General features: G+C 43.2%; 1 protein-coding gene and 1 long non-coding RNA gene across 2 annotated transcripts in view; one reads left to right on the forward strand and one right to left on the reverse strand.

The window, feature by feature from the left end:
* The window catches only part of LOC118524061 (uncharacterized), an 86,097-nt gene that overhangs the window by 13,954 nt on the left and 54,683 nt on the right, over positions 1 to 17,460 (reverse strand). The window lies entirely within an intron of this gene.
* On the forward strand, positions 137 to 2,262 carry HOXD1 (homeobox D1). The gene is made up of 2 exons (XM_036074012.2): positions 137 to 782; positions 1,154 to 2,262. Exons 1-2 carry the CDS (start codon positions 137 to 139, stop codon positions 1,486 to 1,488), a joined length of 981 nt encoding a protein of 326 aa, XP_035929905.1. The 3' UTR covers positions 1,489 to 2,262.

The raw sequence follows: 17,460 nt of genomic DNA on the forward strand, positions 1-17,460 counted from the left end.
CGCCATGGCTCGGCGAAGGCAGCTCCGGTAGGGAAGAAAGGTGGAGCGGCGCAGCCCGCGGCGGTCCTGCCCGGCCCCGCACTCCGGCCCCGCACTCCGGCCCCGGCCTGCTCGCTCAGGCGCGTGGGCCGGAACCATGAGCTCCTACCTGGAGTACGTGTCGTGTAGCAGCGGCGGGGGCGGCGGCGACGTGCTCAGCTTCGCGCCCAAGTTCTGCCGCGCCGACGCCCGGCCCGTGGCCCTGCAGCCCGCCTTCCCCTTGGGCAGCGGCGACGGCGCCTTCGTCAGCTGCCTGCCCCTGGCCGCCGCGCGCCCTGCGCCTTTGCCCCCAGCCGCGCCCGCGCAGCCTCCCGCGCCGCCCCCGGCCGCGCCCTCCTTCGCGCCCTGCACCCTGGAGGGTGCCTACGAGCCGGGCGCCGCACCTGCCGCGGCAGGGGGTGCAGACTACGGCTTCCTGGGGCCGGCGTCCGCCTACGACTTCCCGTGCGCGCTCGGGCGGCCGGCCGACGACGGCGGGGCGCACGTCCACTACGCGACCTCCGCGGTCTTCTCGGGCGGCGGCTCCTTTCTCCTCAGCGGCCAGGTGGACTACGCGGCCTTCGGCGAGCCCGGCCCCTTGCCGGCGTGTCTGAAAGAGCCAGCCGACGGCCACCCCGGGACCTTCCAGACCGCGTCCCCGGCCCCCGGTGCCTACCCCAAGTCGGCCTCGCCAGCCTCCGGCCTCCCCGCCGCCTTCAGCACCTTCGAGTGGATGAAAGTGAAGAGGAACGCCCCTAGGAAAAGTAAGTACTTGGGCCTCGGACGGACGCTCTACTGGGGTTGGGATCGGAGCCCCCCCTCGGCAGAGTGACGCTGGGAGCGCGTGGCAGCTGCCCCTCCGGACGGCCATTTAGGGCTTATGCGGGAAGTGCGTTCCGAGGCATTATTAAGTAGGCGCGTTCCATAGAGCGTGCCCCAAGTAGACGCTTCGAGAATGGGCCAGGCCCTGAGGAAGTTTCAGGAAGGAGCTCTCCGTGGGGCGTTTCTGCTGGGTTCTCGGAGCCCCAGGAGAAGTGCGCTGTAACTTCGATTCTAACCAGCTCCGCCGGTCGCCCGCGTTCTGGGTCCGCGTCCTCTCACCCCCCACCCCCGATGCCCTGTCTTTACTTTGCAGGCAAACTCGCCGAGTATGGAGCCGCTAGCCCCTCCAGCGCGATCCGCACGAATTTCAGCACCAAGCAACTGACAGAACTGGAGAAGGAGTTTCATTTCAATAAGTACTTAACTCGAGCCCGACGCATCGAGATAGCCAACTCCTTGCAGCTGAATGATACGCAAGTCAAAATCTGGTTCCAGAACCGCAGGATGAAACAGAAGAAAAGAGAACGAGAAGGGCTTCTGCCCTCCGCCACCCCTGTGGCTTCCCTCCAACTCCCCCTCTCAGGAACGAGCACCATCAAGTCTGGCAAGAAGCCAGGGAGCCCTTCTCAGGCCCAAGAGCCCTCATGAGGTTTAGTCTTGAGACTGAGAAACCTTGGCTGGCAGAAGTCATAGGCCGCCTCACCCCTGTCTAGACTCTACTAAGCTCAGTTTGGGTTGGAGGTGGGCATGGGCAGAAATTACCAGAGGTTTCACTTGGGAAAGGAGTATCTTGGTGGGCTTCTAAGTTCCAGGCTGTAGGCGTACAGATACCAATTTGAGGTCCCTTAAGCCACTCATTTGTGTATTATTTGTGTCTTACCAGGGAAAAGGTGCCCAACTGCCAGCCCAGCCCTGCTGCTATGTTGTCTTAGTCATATGCAATTCTTTGGTGCAGAGTGGCAGAGCATTATTGCTGATCTCTGCCAACCGCCGATGTGCTCAGAAGAACATCTACCCCAAGTTTTTCTGATTTTAAGTTAAAGGACCAGCTACATGTATTCAGCTTGAGATGACCAAAGCTAGTTAGGGCCTTCTTGATGTAGCTAAGCTGCTTCAATGATGATCTTCACATTTGCACTCCACTTGGTTTTTTTTCTTTTTTAAAAGCAGTTTCTACCTCTTTATGTGCCTGAGTGAAGATACAATCGCTGTCTAGTTAGTAGCTGAACAAATCCACAGGGTGGGTGAACACTAGAACCTGAACTACATCTTGACACCAGTTACTTAGACTGGAATGTAAATATATACAGTATGTATATTTTTAAAAAGGTTTGCTTGCAATGAACTTCTATATGACATTTAATGTCATAGCATGTAAAGGGTTTGAACTTTTTTTTGTAATAAAAATTACAGAATCTGCTACTCTCTGTTTTTCCTTACACTCCTTTCATTTTCATTATCTTTCTTAAAAGCTAATTTGGTTTCTTCTATTTGCAATTTCTTGATTCTGCTCTGGGAATTTGTTTAGATTGATAACTTTAAAAAAAATAACACATCTGACAGGTTGTATACACAAACAACAGGTAACGGACAATTATCTGAGCAGTTTAAGGGAGAAGAAAAACTACTCTGCCAAATAGTCAAGTAACTAAGGAGGTACTGTACTTATTTTAAGTGCCTGAGTTTTTCGGTGAATATGTAGACTGCACATTAACTCAAAGTTTAGGTGTCCACTGTGGGAATGTTGTAAAGCCAAGAAGACACTGTAGCGAGATCTCCTTATTCTTTTGCCTCTTGCTCTCACAACAAGAAAAGGCAACCTGAAGATTTTGCTAGTTGGTTAGTGTTCTCTGAGAAAGGCAGCTGCACGTCAGAAAGTTCTCAATGGCGGACTTCCCATTTCCAAAGTCAAGAATTGCAAAGGAGGCTGGCAGAGGCCAGTAGTCAGAGCTTTCCACTTCCTGCAACGCAGACTGACATCTGGCCTAATAAGAGAGCAGAGGGGTACCTTTCTGTTTTTAAAAATGAAATACTTTCAAGTGACTTCTTTGAAAGAAGTTTCAAAGCACAAAATCTGATAGATGGCAAGAGGGTATGTGGTAAAAAGCCTCTAAGCTTGTTTCCACCCAGCCCACCAGCTCCTAACCCTGAAAGCACGCGTGGTTGACCAGGCTTTTATGCAACCTTACAGATACACTATGTGAAAAAACGCAGCATTAATACACAAAGCCAAGTGGATACTTGGGACAGTTGTCAGGGCAGTTCATTTCCCTCACTTTATGAATAGCCATAGCTGTATCTTTAAAATCTCTCTATAATTCAACCAAAAGGCTTCAAGGCCCAAACAATCCAGATACGAACCTCAGCTCTCCTTTTAGCTAGATTTCTAGATTCTAGTGTAGTGCTTTAAATCCAATTATTCAAAGTCTAACAGTTGTGGAGGATTACTATCCCCGATATGATTGTCTTAGAAGATTGAAATTACACTTAAATCCCTGTCCTTTGCAGTCACAGTTTAATGGAGTTGGAGAAATAAAATTATAAGCTCTAACAAACTCAGCAGATTAGGGGTTAGAGATATCACTTAAAAAGCAGGTCTGTCAATATTATTCTTGTTTGTTTGTTTGTTTTTCACAGTTGCACTCTATCTTTAAGGTTTTTATTTAAATTCCAGTTTGTTAACATACAGTGTAGTAGTAGTTTCGGGTTGTCAATATCATGCTTATGTTTCACCATCTGCCCTTCATGGACTTGATGCTAATCAGATCTGGTCTGAAACAACAGCACCCCCACCCCAGCTATTTGAAAAAACTTGTTATGGGAGTTGTCATCTGCTAGCTTGTTTCCCCTGCAGTGGTCTTTGACAAGACAATGTTTCCTTTTTGATAAGCATTCCGTGTACACCTAAACAAACAAACAAACAAGATGCCAACACCCTGGGTCATTTCCTTAATCTACCATCCTTTTCTCTGAGAAAATAAAGCTTTTCCTTTTGAAGCTACTGCTAGCCCTTAACCCTGATGGATGTCTTCCTTGATGAAGGTGGCTATTTTGACATACGTATAATGTTGTTCTATGAATCAGGCCAATATTAGCTATTTTTTGACCAACCCCAGGGATCTTTAAAAGCTTTCTTAATGCAGATCACTATACAGCTATATTCAGTATTAGGGAGAGTCCTGGCTGGAGATGGGGATGAAGGAGGTGACCTCTGGAGGTCCCTTTTAGCAATGAAAATGCTACAGAAACGACTCAATGACTTCTGCATGTTTTGTTTTAGGCCTATCATTGGAAAAAAGAGAGTTCAGTCCTAAGAAAGTAAATGCAGTCCATGGGATTACAGTGACACTGTGTTTGTACAGGAAAAGTGGATTTTAGACTTCACTAAATACATCTTGTCAGTGGAGGTACCTAACCCATCTGGATTGTTTATAGAACATTCCCCTTCTCATTATTCAGAGCCTTGTGTTATTTCGAGTGAGGTCATCCATGAAGTATGATGGTTACTATGCAAACTGTGAAACTGCTAAAACAATCCCATTTCTATTTTATAAGAATTCAAACTAAGTATGCTAATTTCCCCTCCAGCGGTCCGTTACAAGAATGAATACACAGTGGACAGTTCTGGCTGTTGTATAATTTACTGTTCAATGTTCCTTTGTCTTCGCAGAATGGCCGTGTGTCTATTTTTCTGGATTCAGGATAGTCGGGAGTGAGGAAGAAGAAATAAAGCATTTAATAATATTTAAATTTCCATGACTTGAGTACTAGCAAACAAAGGAGTTGCTAATGTAAAAACCTAGAGCAATGTCACCTAAATCCTCAAAGGATTAATTGTATGCATTCTGCGCCAGTCTCATATATGGTGAGGCCTGAGACCAGAGAGGTTATGTCCGATTATCATGTCATCAGAAAAGAGGGGCAGACTCAGGAGAGCTGCATTAACTCTGGACTTCTTAATTATTTCTTACGGCCAAACAAATGCTCTATATTTGCCGAATATTGAATTTAAAAACCTCAGGACCTAATCAGGTTCAGAGAAATGTTTAGTCTGACCACAGACCTCTTGACAAGAAAAATACCGATTGTTAAAACTTTATTTGTGGTTTTAAAGTGAAACCATGCTGGACATATCTCACAAATAATGATAAATCTCCATCTAAATAGAAATCAAGATTTTCATGGTTTTGTCCTCTAGAGCATATTTCCAGAGCATGAACATGCAACAAACATACAAAATAGTTCTATTTAACATCTCACTTATAACTGCTTCTGAAGTTCTAATTGTTATGCAGAAATATAAATTCAATAGAAACTCTTTAAATTCAATAGTGAACCAAGAGGAAAGAATTCCTAAATATTGACATGAAAGGAAGGTCTATTACTTAGACTGTAAAGACTTAAACATTATCTCTTCCACTTCTACTAGTCTTATTGATATAATTTAATAAATATAAAGGATGGCCACAGACTTGTAAGTAGCTAATAGAGCAGGTCACTGACACTTTTGAGGTTTTTCTAGAGGGCGCTAGACTATTTAGCACATCCCATTCTTAAGAGGTTTTGTTGACCCTAAACTACAATTTGAGGGACGTCTTTAAGAAAAAAAAAAATCATGAATACAAAATTGCTAGGGTATCTTCCAGGGTCTGGAGGAGCCCAAGTGAGTGAAGCTTAAGTTTCTTTTTTTTTTTTTAAGATTTTATTTTTAAGTAATCTCTACACCCAATGTGGGGCTTAAATTTGCCACCCGGAGATCAAGAATTGCATGCTTTACCGACTGAGCCAGCCAGGCACCCCAAGTTTCTTTGGGTTCATCATAAATCCCTCTCTGTCCCTTCTGAAATTGTTGCTCCATTCCCAATACCTAGCCATTGTTTGTAAGATGATAGCAGTTTGCTTTTCTCCAACATCTTGGAACCAGAATGACCATTTGCTCCTCCTAAAGTGCATCAAATAGTAGATAATGCTCTGTTCTACACTCCGAGTGCCTCGATCCCACTCTGCTCTTCGGGGCTACTAGCTGGCTGAACTATTTCACTGTCTGGTAATGGGAGCTCTATTTCATCCCGGTGGTTCTTTTCTGTTGTATTTCCTTCTCAATGATACAAACAGAAGAGAAATCTAGAACCAGAGATGACAGCTACACTGCTGACTTCTAAGCATTTCCCAGAAGGATGGAATCACCAAGGCTGAGGAAAGGACTGTGAAAAAAAAAAAAAAAGAACATTATTCTTAAGGGAGGAGATGTGGGTTTTAGCATCGGTCGTGATTTATAATGAAAAGGGAACATAACTTCCGTGGTCTCAGTTTCTTCTATAAAACAGAGGGGTTTGGTCTGGATGATCATTAAGTTTCCTTTTCACCCTAGTATTCTGCCACAGCCCCTTACTTTGCTGGTTATTACTGAAAAGTTTATTTAACAATAATGTAGCTGTGTAAGATTAGCATCAACAAGAGGCCTTTACGTTTTAAGCTATCTATCTTTAGATTGTGTGTGTGTAGGGGCACCCGAGTGGCTCAGTCGATTTAGCGTCTGTCTTCAGCTCAGGTCCTGATCCTGGAGTCCAGGGATCCAGCCCTGCATCAGACTCCCTGCTCAGCAGGGAGTCTGCTTCTCCCTCTGCCTTTCCCCTTGACTTGTGTTCTCTCTCTTGCTCTCTCTCTCTCTCTCTCTCTCTCTCTCGCTAGAGCAGGGGGAGTGGCAGAGGGAGAGGGAGAAGCAGGACCCCAACTGAGTGGGGAACCCTATGCAGGGCTCGATCCCAGGACCCTGGGATCAAGACCTGAGCAGAAGGCAGACGCTTAACCGACTGAGTCACTCAGGCGTCCTAAATAAAGTCTTTAAAAAAAAAGAAAAAAAGAATGTGTGTGTGTGAACTAGGTAATGATTCTCATTGGTCTTGACTTGAACAAAAGAGCTAACAATGGTGATAGCCTCCCCCGAAGTTACCACTTTCCTCTGAACAGATAAATTAAGGTCTAGTAAGAAACTTTTCAAATGGGTGTCAGTGCTTCAAGTTCAGATTCTCAATCTCCTTGTTCTGAATACTTCCAAGTCGACAGCTTTCAGAATAGAGAAATAATTTTGAATTTCTCCTCCTTGAAGATATGTGGGATTCCAAAGTAAATACTCTGCTCTGTTACAGAAAAGAGATACAAATATCCAACTTGCTCCTGCTTTCCATTAGTTACCGAGCCCTACTTATTTTTCCTTCAAAATGTCTCATGCCTCTTTCCCTCCTCCGTTGGCTCAGGCTTTATCATCTCATTCAGCTACGCGATGGATACTCTGCTGATCTTCTTGCCTCTGGTCTCCTTCCCAGCCAATCCATTTTAAAGCCCTGTCCTTGTCGTGTTGTTCCATTTTAAATTCTCGGTAGCTCCTGGTTGCCAGTGGAAGAAACTCCAAAGTTTGAGCCTGAGATTCGAGTCTCAACATCCACGTTGATCTCATGCCGTGTCTGACACAGAGACTTCACCCTAGTTAGTGTGATCTGGTCATTCTCTTCCCCAAGGAACTTGATGCTTTTCTGACTCTGAACCTTTTCTAATGCTATCCCTCTCTTTTAAAGATTTTTTTTTTTTTTTTAATTTATTTGACAGAGAGAGACAGCAAGGAGGGAACACAAGCAGGGGGAGTGGGAGAGGGAGAAGCAGGCTTCCTGCTGAGCAGGGAGCCCGATGCGGGGCTCGATCCCAGGACGCTGGGATCATGACCTGAGCCGAAGGCAGACGCTTAATGACTGAGCCACCCAGGCGCCCCGCTATCCCTCTCTTTTATAATTATCTCCCACCTTCCCTCTGCTTATCCAAAGTCATCTTTTATGGCACAGCGCAAATCTCATCACTGTGAAATCTTTTTGCACCATCCAGATTGAAGGTGAGTGCCTCCGAGCTTCTGTAGCATTTGTATTCCTCACTCAGCACTTCAGTCTCCTGATGTATTAGGAGATCTCTTTCTTTCTCTATCCCCACCACTGTCTCCCTCTTCCCCATTCCCCATTAGTTTCCTCACCATTGGTGTATATTTCATCTCTCATTGAGGACCTTATACATGATAGCGATTCTATACTAGTTGCTGAATGTTGAATGCAGTTTTATTAGATTATCACATACCGGGCTACTCATTAATTACCTCTTCTACCAGGTGAAGAACATTATAACAATTTATTTGCTAAGGTTTTTTTTTTTTTTTTAAGTAATCTCTATGCCCAGCGCTGGGCTGGAACTCACAATCCCAAAATCAAGAGTCACGTGCTCTACCCACTGAGTCAGCCAGGCTCCCCGTGCTAAGTATTCTTTATATTTCATTATTTATAGTAGAACACGAGCTATTCTTGACCACACAATAAAATACAAATTGGAGGCTAGGAGGTAAAGGAGGAACCATAGACTTCCCTTCTTGTGCTTCAAGACACATTGTTTTGATTGAATACATTGAAAACCAAAGGAGAGTGGGAATGTTTTCTGAACCGATCCCTTTTATCCTTATAGGATATAATGTATAATGCACTTTGGTTGTTGTTTGAGGCTTTGTAATATGTTGTATTGCATTCATTACTTGCTATAATCACTTGAGGACCTTATGGGAACTTGAGTACCTTATGGGAACAGAACCATTGGAAGAGGATTTTTTAAACCAAACAGGGTCTAGTGTGGGGTTGCTCAAGAAGGGTCTGGAGACAATAAATGTAGTGGTTACAAGAGTGCATCTTGGAGGCAGACAGGCTTGGGAGCAAATCCTAAATGGACAATGCAGTGTCACTTAGCTCTACATTCCTCCCTTAAAAACGGGAATAATAACATCCTTATTTCATTGGCTTGTGAGGATGAACAGAGGTAATACACGCCGATTGCTTAGCACAATACCTGAAGCTTAATAATCATTCACGAATTATGAATACAGGATGAGAGTTCTAACAGGTAGCTAGGATGGAAAGACACAGGCTAAGGGAGAGAAATATTCATATATATATATATACACACACACATGTATATATATATATATATATGAAACAAATATTTATTGAGCTATTAGGTACCAGGCAGACTATTAACCACTTGAATTGGAGTGATATTGAGAAGGGAACAAGAATTACAGGGAATCAGGTTGGAGAGAATAAGTAAAGGTCTAGGGTTATTGATAAAATTAGCAAAATATAGGTGGTACATGATAACAGACTAAAGTAAAATGGTAGTTAACAGATACTTGATGAGAGCAATGGCTAGGCACATACTGAATTGAGGGCCCAAGACCTTAGAAGATCCCAGCCTGGGAGAAATAAGGATGAAAGGGACATTGGACCATTGACCATTGCTTCCAATTTACTGACTAGGCAATGCAGAAAACTTAAATCCATTACACATCTGCTTAATTTTTCCCCATCTAAAAGGACATGTGAATTCACATGCATGGCATTTTGAGGGTCAGGTGTCATAAATTAGATTGCAGTGATGATTTACATGAGTTTCCTACATTGCGGCACTTCCCCAGGGTTGAATTTATCCTTAAAAATAGAGACTCTGGTTGCTGTGTTCTGTTGACATCAAAGTTAAAGTAGGATCAACCACATTCTTGACTCTGTTGCCACAGAAAGAAGAAATTCTTCCCTCCACCTACTCTGGCAGTGGGGAATCATGAATTTTCTTAACTGTGCATAAACCTGTAACTATTTCCATTGTAGGTTTATGAAAGCCTGCCCTTAAGCTGGGGGAAAAAAAGCCTTGCTGCAGAGGGACATTTTGAGGTCTAATTAATGGCAAGACAGTCTATGTAAATAGAAAGTATTTTATTTTTCCTAAATGCTTATGACCTAATCGTCAAAATAGTGTTAGTATTCAATTGCTTGTATGAATAATTACTCTATCATATATAAATGTTTATATCTCCTCTTACATTTGAAACCTGAGCTATGTTTCAAATTTGTGAAGTGTTTTGGCTTTACTATAGAGGGCAAGAAAAGAAAGCTTATAAAAGAATTATAGAAAAGATAGGTTCACAGTAAATAAATATAATGAGCTACAAAGGACAAGTTAAAAATATAATATTTCTTATTCAGACAAGGAAAGCATACTATTTGTGTCTAAAAATCTTAATTGACTTTAAAAACAAATTACGAGGGGAAGAATGAAGGGGGGGAAATCGGAGGGGGAGACGAACCATGAGAGACAATGGACTCTGAAAAACAAACTGAGGGTTCTAGAGGGGAGGGGGGGTGGGAGGATGGGTTAGCCTGGTGATGGGTATTAAAGAGGGCACATTCTGCATGGAGCACTGGGTGTTGTGCACAAACAATGAATCATGGAACACTACATCAAAAACTAATGATGTGATGTATGGTGATTAACATAACAATAAAAAATTAAAAAAAAAACAATTTAAACTTCCTTGGGGTGGGGTACCTGGGTAGCTCAGTCAGTTAAGCTTCTGACTCTTGGTTTCAGCTCAGGTCAGGATCTCAGAGTCATGATCTCAGGGTCATGAGATTGAGCCCTGAGTTGAGTCTTGCACCGGACTCTGCGCTCAGTGAGGAGTCTGCTTGATATTCTCTCTCCCTCTGCCCCTCCCTGCACTTGCACTCTTTCTCTCTCTGTCTCTGTCTCTTAAGTAAGTAAATAAATAAATAAATAAAACCTTAAAAAAACCCAAAAAACTTCCTTAGGTGAACCTGCCAAGAAGCCCAATTTATTCTTGTTTTGACTGCAAATAAAAGCCCGCATGCAACGAGAATAATCTATTTTTCTAGCAGCATATGGTTCCTTTGCAAACTTCAAAAACAGTTGTGTTTGTGTCTCTGAAGAAGCTTTGAAATTTGTTACATGGTGATACTATCTAAGAACTGTCCAAATTTACTTTTATTGGAAATTTGTGATTTTTGGTTGGCCCTGAACTTTGAAAATTATATAGTTTATAAGAAAGTGCTATAGATTTCTTAACTGGTCTCATATAAACAAAACTATTATAAGTTACATATTTTATGATACCAATGGACTGAATGAATTTCAATCTGATTGATCAAAGATGAATAAAGGTATTGTTTTATACCTGTCCCTAACTTTATAAGCATCACAAAGACAAAGCAAGTTAGCTCCAGATTATTTGTAAATAAAAGTTTCAGATTTTCCAATTCTGTTCCCTTCCAATTTTAGTTGTAAAATATAATTATCATTTTGAACCCGGGACAAATAGAGTTAGCTTAAAGCTTCCTCAATTAAGATTATGTAGTACTAGGGACACTTTAGTCTTTTTTATTTATTTATTTGAGAGAGAGAGAGAGAGAGAGGGAGAGCACGAGCAGGGGGGAGGGGCAGAGGGAGAAGCAGATTCCCTGCTGAGCAGGGAGCCCGATGCGGGACTCGATCCCTAGACCCTGGGATCATGACCTGAGCTGAAGGCAGATGCTCAACTGACTGAGCCACCCAGGCGCCCTAGTTTTTTTTTGTTGTTGTTGTTTGTTTTTTTAAGATTTTATTTATTCATTTGAGACAGAGAGCTACAGAGAGAGAGATACAGAGAGAGAGAGAGAGCACAAGCAGGGGGAGAGGCAGAGGGAGAGGGAGAAGCAGGTTCCCCGCTGAACCAGGAGCCCGATGTGGGGCTCGATCCCAGGACCCTGGGATCATGACCTGAGCTGAAGGCAGACGCTTAACCATCTGAGCCACCCAGGCGTCCCTAGTTTTTTGTTTTTGTTTTTTAAGTTTTATGTATTTAAGTAATCTCTACAGCTGGCATGGTGCTTGAACTCACAACCCCGGGATCAAGAGTCCCACGCTCCCTGACTGAGTCAGCCAGGTGCCCCAGGGACACTTTAATAAAATTGAAAAACACATTTGGGTTGCTAAAAAAAATCCAAACTTTTTTTTTTTTTTAAGATTTTATGTATTTATTTGACAGAGAGAGACACAGCGAGAGAGGGAACACAAGCAGGGGGAGTGGGAGAGGGAGAAGCAGGTTTCCCACGGAGCAGGGAGCCCGATGCGGGGCTCGATCCCAGGACTCTGGGATCATGACCTGAGCCAAAGGCAGATGCTTAACGACTAAGCCACCCAGGTGCCCTCAAAAATCCAAACTTTTAAATATCTTCCCCCCTATTGTCAGAAGGCTCTTCTAGAGGCTACTCTTCTAGTGAAGAAGAAATAGTTATCTGTTGGTTTCATCTGTTTCTCTTGTTTGTTCAATTTAACTTTTTTATTTAAAAAATAATGTGCATGGTAGGTACCCAGTTTTATACAATTTTTTCTGTGTACCAAACTATCTCTCAGTGTGTTCATCTACCATTCCTCTTATCTGTGTGTCTACATAGAGAGATGTCAAAACAGATGTTCACCTAATGTTAATGATGATTATTTCTACATGGTAGGCTTTTGTTGATTTTTTTCTTTGTAGTACTTTTCTATATTGCTTAAAATCTTAAAATAATGAATCATTAAATGTAGAGATAATAAAGTCATTACCATAAAATATATGAAAAAGGGGAAATTGCATTTGATAGTCACAGTCTTTGCATTTATTTTTCCCAGTGGAAGACCCCAGAGGAATTAGATAATGCATCTCATGTGCCAATTCTTGAATAATTAAATAAAAATGTCTGTAATATACATGGGTGTACACATGAGTCGAATAAATGATAGATAAGGTCTATCATTCATTTCTTCAACAGGGAATTCAGCACTCGGGTGTCACATATGTTCAATTTTCATCCTACCAGTTGGAAACAAACTCTGAATTGTGCTGATAAAAGCAGAATTCATGAATAGCAGAAGAATAAGAAAAGAATATCTTTAGCTTAAGTAAAATGGAGAACCAAGAAATATGGAAAATGATACTCTATTTTATGGAACTTACTTTTTTAATTGAAGTACGGCTGACACACAATGTTACCTTAATTTTAGGTGTACAACACAGTAACTGGACAAGTTTATACATCATGCTTTGCTCAGCACAAGTGTAGTTGCCATCTGTCACCACAGGACACGGTTATAATCCCATTGACTATATTCTCTATGTTATACCTTTTATTCCCATGACTTAACGCATTCTATAACTGGAAGCTTGTATCTCCCACTCACCTTCACCCATTTTGCCCACCACCTCTCCAAAACTATACTTATCATTTTTCCATACTTACAAAGCAAAATTCGAGAAATGCTGCTTTTTATATTAAAAGCAAGTTTCTAAAGATACAAGCAAACTTTTTATAGGAATGCGTATTCTTTTTTTTTTTTTTTAAGATTTATTTATTTATTTTAGAGAGAGAGAGCACAAGCGTGAGCCGGGGGAGGGACAGAGGGAGAGGGAGGGAGAGAATCCTTAAGCAGACTTCCCGCTGAGCATGGAGTCCGACGCAGGGCTCCATCCCAGGACCCCAAGATCATGATCTGAGCTCAAATCAAGAGTTGGCTTCTTAAGTGACTGAGCCCCCCAGGCGCCCCAAGAATGAGTATTCTTAATATGCTTTGCATTTTTTCTGGAGAGCAACACCAAAAGATCCTTTGATATCTATCTTTCATTATGTTGTAGAAAGACTTATGAAATTTCATGGTGGTCTATGAGAGAAACACACCAAAAACACAGGTCCAGTTAAGCCTCTAGGAGGCTAATGGAAGGTTAGAGAACCACCATGAGAAAACGCTAGTTCTTTAGTCGGCTTTATTTCAAAGTTGGCTTATTTGAATAGCAGGCTTGATACCTCTAAGTATGTGTGAGAAAATTTAGAATAGAGATGAATTCTTTCTAACTGTACTAAGTACCTTCATTTGGCTGAAATTATTAAAATTCTGTGGAGCATCTACATTGCTGCGGCCATTGGGTTTGGTTGTTTCGGCTGGCCTAGTGCCTACTCCTTCTTCCTCTAACAGCTTTCCACTTTTTCTGGGGGTAAAAGAATGGCTGATTCTCCTGCCCAGGGCAGCGAGGCCAGCTCCAGGACCTGTGTTGGCTTACTCCGAGGGAGGTGCTTCTGGCCGGCTGCAGAACCTCCTCTGAGTGTAGACCCGTGGCCCTCCTGCAGTAACCCAAATCTAGTCATTTCCCCACCCTGTTTTAGCGAGCTTGCGGGGGTCCCGTGTTCGCCTCTCAGAACCCTGTGGGATGCACTGCCCTCAAGGAACTTAAAAACTCACTAGTAAGGGAGATCAGACGAGTCCCAAAATAACTTTAAGTGCTTTATGGGAGCTTCACATGCTTAGGACTGTGTCTACACAGCACAAAATGAAGTGGCAATCTGGCGTGCATCCCGCTGCTTTAACAAACTTGGCAGCCCAGTGGATACATAAGACTTCAAAGTCTAGCCGAAGATCTCCGGAGAAGGGCTTCCATAGCTTCCATGGGAAATGCAGTTATGAGTTGCTTCCTGGACTGGGACCAGGGAAATGGAGTAGGTTTTGTCCTTCCATCTCTTTCGGTTTCCCGGAACTTTCTCAGCTCACAGTAGGAATTTGGAACGAAATGATGACAAAGATCCCACTACCAATTGCTTCTTGCTCTGTTTCATAGTTTGACGAATTTTGATTCTTTCTGTTTCTGAACCCTTCTGCACTCCGCTTTGCATTTTGTACACACCTTTATTATGGAACTATTGATGTTTATTGCAGTGATCTGCATCCATGTCTGTCTCCTCCAGGAAAGGAGCTGTAATATTCATCTTCCTAACTCGGGACTCACTACCATATCCGTTTTGTGTTACACTGGTTTTCTACACCATAATCACTGAAGAGATTTTTTTTTTTTTTTAAGGAATTGTCCATGGGCTCCACTCTGGTCCTGCTAGAAATCGCTGCCTCCCATGCTTGGGTTAAGATGATAAAGTCAGAGAAATTTGTCTCTATATCTTCTTTTTGAAGCTCTTTCTGCTACTCCTCCATCTACCCATACCATCCAGTCAGTTAGCTCTAAGCACCAACTGGCAATGTTCTCTCTTAACCTGGTTACGTGACTGGTTGAAACTGTACACGAAAGTACCCTTCTGCATGTATGCTGTATTTCACAATCAAAATAAGTGAGGGGCGCCTGGCTGGCTCAGTCGGTAGAGGGTGCGACTCAGGGTGGTGAGTTCTAGCCCCATGTGTGGCATAGAGTTTACTTAAAATACAATTTTAGAAAATAAGCGAAATTGGGCGCCTAGGTGGCTCAGTTGGTTGGGCGTCTGCCTTTGGCTCAGGTCACGATCTCAGGGTCCTGGGATTGAGCCCCGCATCAGACTCCCTGCTCCGTGGGAAGCCTGCTTCTTCTTCTGCCTCTCTGCCTACTTGTGCTCTCTCTCTCCCTGTCTCAAGTAAATAAATAAAATCTAAAATGAAATAAAATAAAATAAAAAATAAGTGAAATAATGCTCGTTTGAAACAGGTGTCCAGCCTGGGTTTCCCACTGAATGAGAGAGAAAACTGTTTTAATACGTGTCAAGCTTCTTCTAAAGGCAAGAGTGAGGCCCTGAGAGAGTTAAACTCTGGGATGACATACAAAGCAGTACTGAGAGACAGATTGGCTAGGAAGAGGCAGAATCAGCGAGGCCATTTAAGGGTTCATTTCAGTAGGCTTCACGAGATGATGAAGGCTTGAGGCAAAGAAGAAGAGGAAAACCGTAAGACAGACACTTTGGAGGAAAAATGGGAAGGAGTCAGTAAGACCAGTTACAGACCTTGGAGCTCTAGCAGTAGAAAAGATCGGGGAAATTTTTTTTTATTATGGTAAAATATACATAAATTAAAATTTATCATTTTACCCCCTTTTAAATGTACAATCCAGTGGCATGCAGTGCATTCACATTGTTGGGCAAACATCACTACTATCCATCACCAGAACTTTTCATCTCTCCAAACTGAAACTCTGTACCCATTAAACACTAACTCTCCAGTCCCTCCTCTCTCTCCCCAGCCCCTGGTAACCACCATTCTCATTTCTGTCTCTATGAATTTGCCTATTCCTGATACCTTATATAAGTGGAATCATATAATATTTGCCTTTTTGTGTCTGGCTTATTTAAATTAGCGTAATGCTTTCAAAACAGAAATGATTTTGCTGTGCCTCACCTCCATTACAAGTCATTTAAGATAAAATTGTGTTTTTCAAAACGGCACTAAATTATGCATATGCTCAAATTTAAGAAAGCATTATCTCTGGGCTTTCTGATCACAAATTTTGGATAATTGAAGTTGAACTTTTCTCTCTTTCTACATCTGGGGTGTGAGTAGGATGTGTGTAGGAGGTACTCTCGCTTCACCTATGAGGTATTCAACTGCTCAGAGGCCTTCCAACACCTGGAAATGCTGCAGTTTCAAATCTAATTCTCCCTAAACTCCAATATATCTGCCAGGTCTCCTATTTCCTTCGGGCTCTGTTCTCTGCTAATAGGTCAAGGATGGTGACAACGGGTTGGTGTACATTTCCCAGGTAACATATTTAAATTTTAATCAGGGATTTTTTTTTTTTTTTTTTTTACTAGACCCTAATGAGTCCTAGAGACAATATGGAAATGGAAACTTCAAGAGAGAGGATGTGAGACTTTGGCCAGAGCAGGCTTGGGACTCTCCCAAATCTCTCGTGCAGATGGGCACCTAGGATGGTTGTATGGTCCCAGCAAAGGCCACTAAAGGTGGACAGTGCTTTAGGTGGCCTGAAGCAAGGAGTAGAGGAGGAGCTTTTCATAGCATAGAATCCTCTCTGTTTGGGCTGGAAAGAGCCTTAGTGGTTTTCCACTCCAGTCCCAAAACATAAGCATGGAAATCAGAGAACCTGGGTTCAAATTTGGACTCCACTCTTAACTATTTGACCTTGAGCAAGCCATTTGACCTCTTCTATGCTTCACTTTCCTTATGGGGAATGAACAAAATGGTATCTACCTCGTAAGATTGTGGTAAGGATTAAATAAAACAATATGTAAAAAGCTTTTCTATATTTATAACCTTAGTAGCTTAGGGCAACAGCAATCATCCATAACATCACAGTTTCTGTGAGTCGGGAATTCTGCGGTGGTTTGGCTGGTCATTCTGGCTCTGGATTTCCGCCGAGGCTACAGCCAGATGTCAGCTGCACTCTAGCAGTCTGATGGCCTGGCTGGGCCTGAAGGACACACTCCCAACAGGGCTCCCTCACAATTCTGGCAGGTCAGGGCTCTCCACGCGGGCCTCTCTGTGGGCCTGCTTAAGCATCTTCATGACATGGGTACTGGCTTCCTCCGAAACAAGCAACTCAGGACACCAAGGCAAAACCCCAATACCCTAACTCACCTGAAATGACACACTGCACTGTGGAATGTTCTACTAGGCACACGGGCCTGCTGTGATCCAGTGTGGGAGGGGACTCCACAAGGATGTGAAGAGCAGGAAGTGAGGAGCTTGGAGGCTGGTCACCACGCCCATCTTCAGCTCCAATTCTAGTTATGAATTACCCCAGGGATAGCAGAAGAACGGGGGTGGGGCAAGGTCTGGAGGGAGGCAGGAAGACATGGAAGCGAGCCTCATCCACCTCTCCCTGGCCCAACAGAGGGTGGAGAGGCAGCTTGAGTCAGGAAGGTGCAGCACCCGAGGGGAGCTACAGACCTTAGGAGTATGCTCGTTCCTGGAAAGTATAGATAAAATGATTCCTCTTTCAAGCAAATTGAGTACAACTTTGAAACTTTT

The sequence above is a fragment of the Halichoerus grypus genome, chromosome 4 (genome assembly GCF_964656455.1).
Source record: "Halichoerus grypus chromosome 4, mHalGry1.hap1.1, whole genome shotgun sequence".
NCBI lineage: Eukaryota > Metazoa > Chordata > Mammalia > Carnivora > Phocidae > Halichoerus > Halichoerus grypus.

What these genes read in the sequence shown, in the direction of transcription:
- HOXD1 (XM_036074012.2), top strand. Translation starts at nt 137, where the DNA reads ATGAGCTCCTACCTGGAGTACGTGTCGTGTAGCAGCGGCGGGGGCGGC. An exon ending in GAGGAACGCCCCTAGGAAAA is followed by an intron (nt 783 to 1,153) that starts GTAAGTACTTGG and finishes TTTACTTTGCAG; the next exon opens with GCAAACTCGCCGAGTATGGA.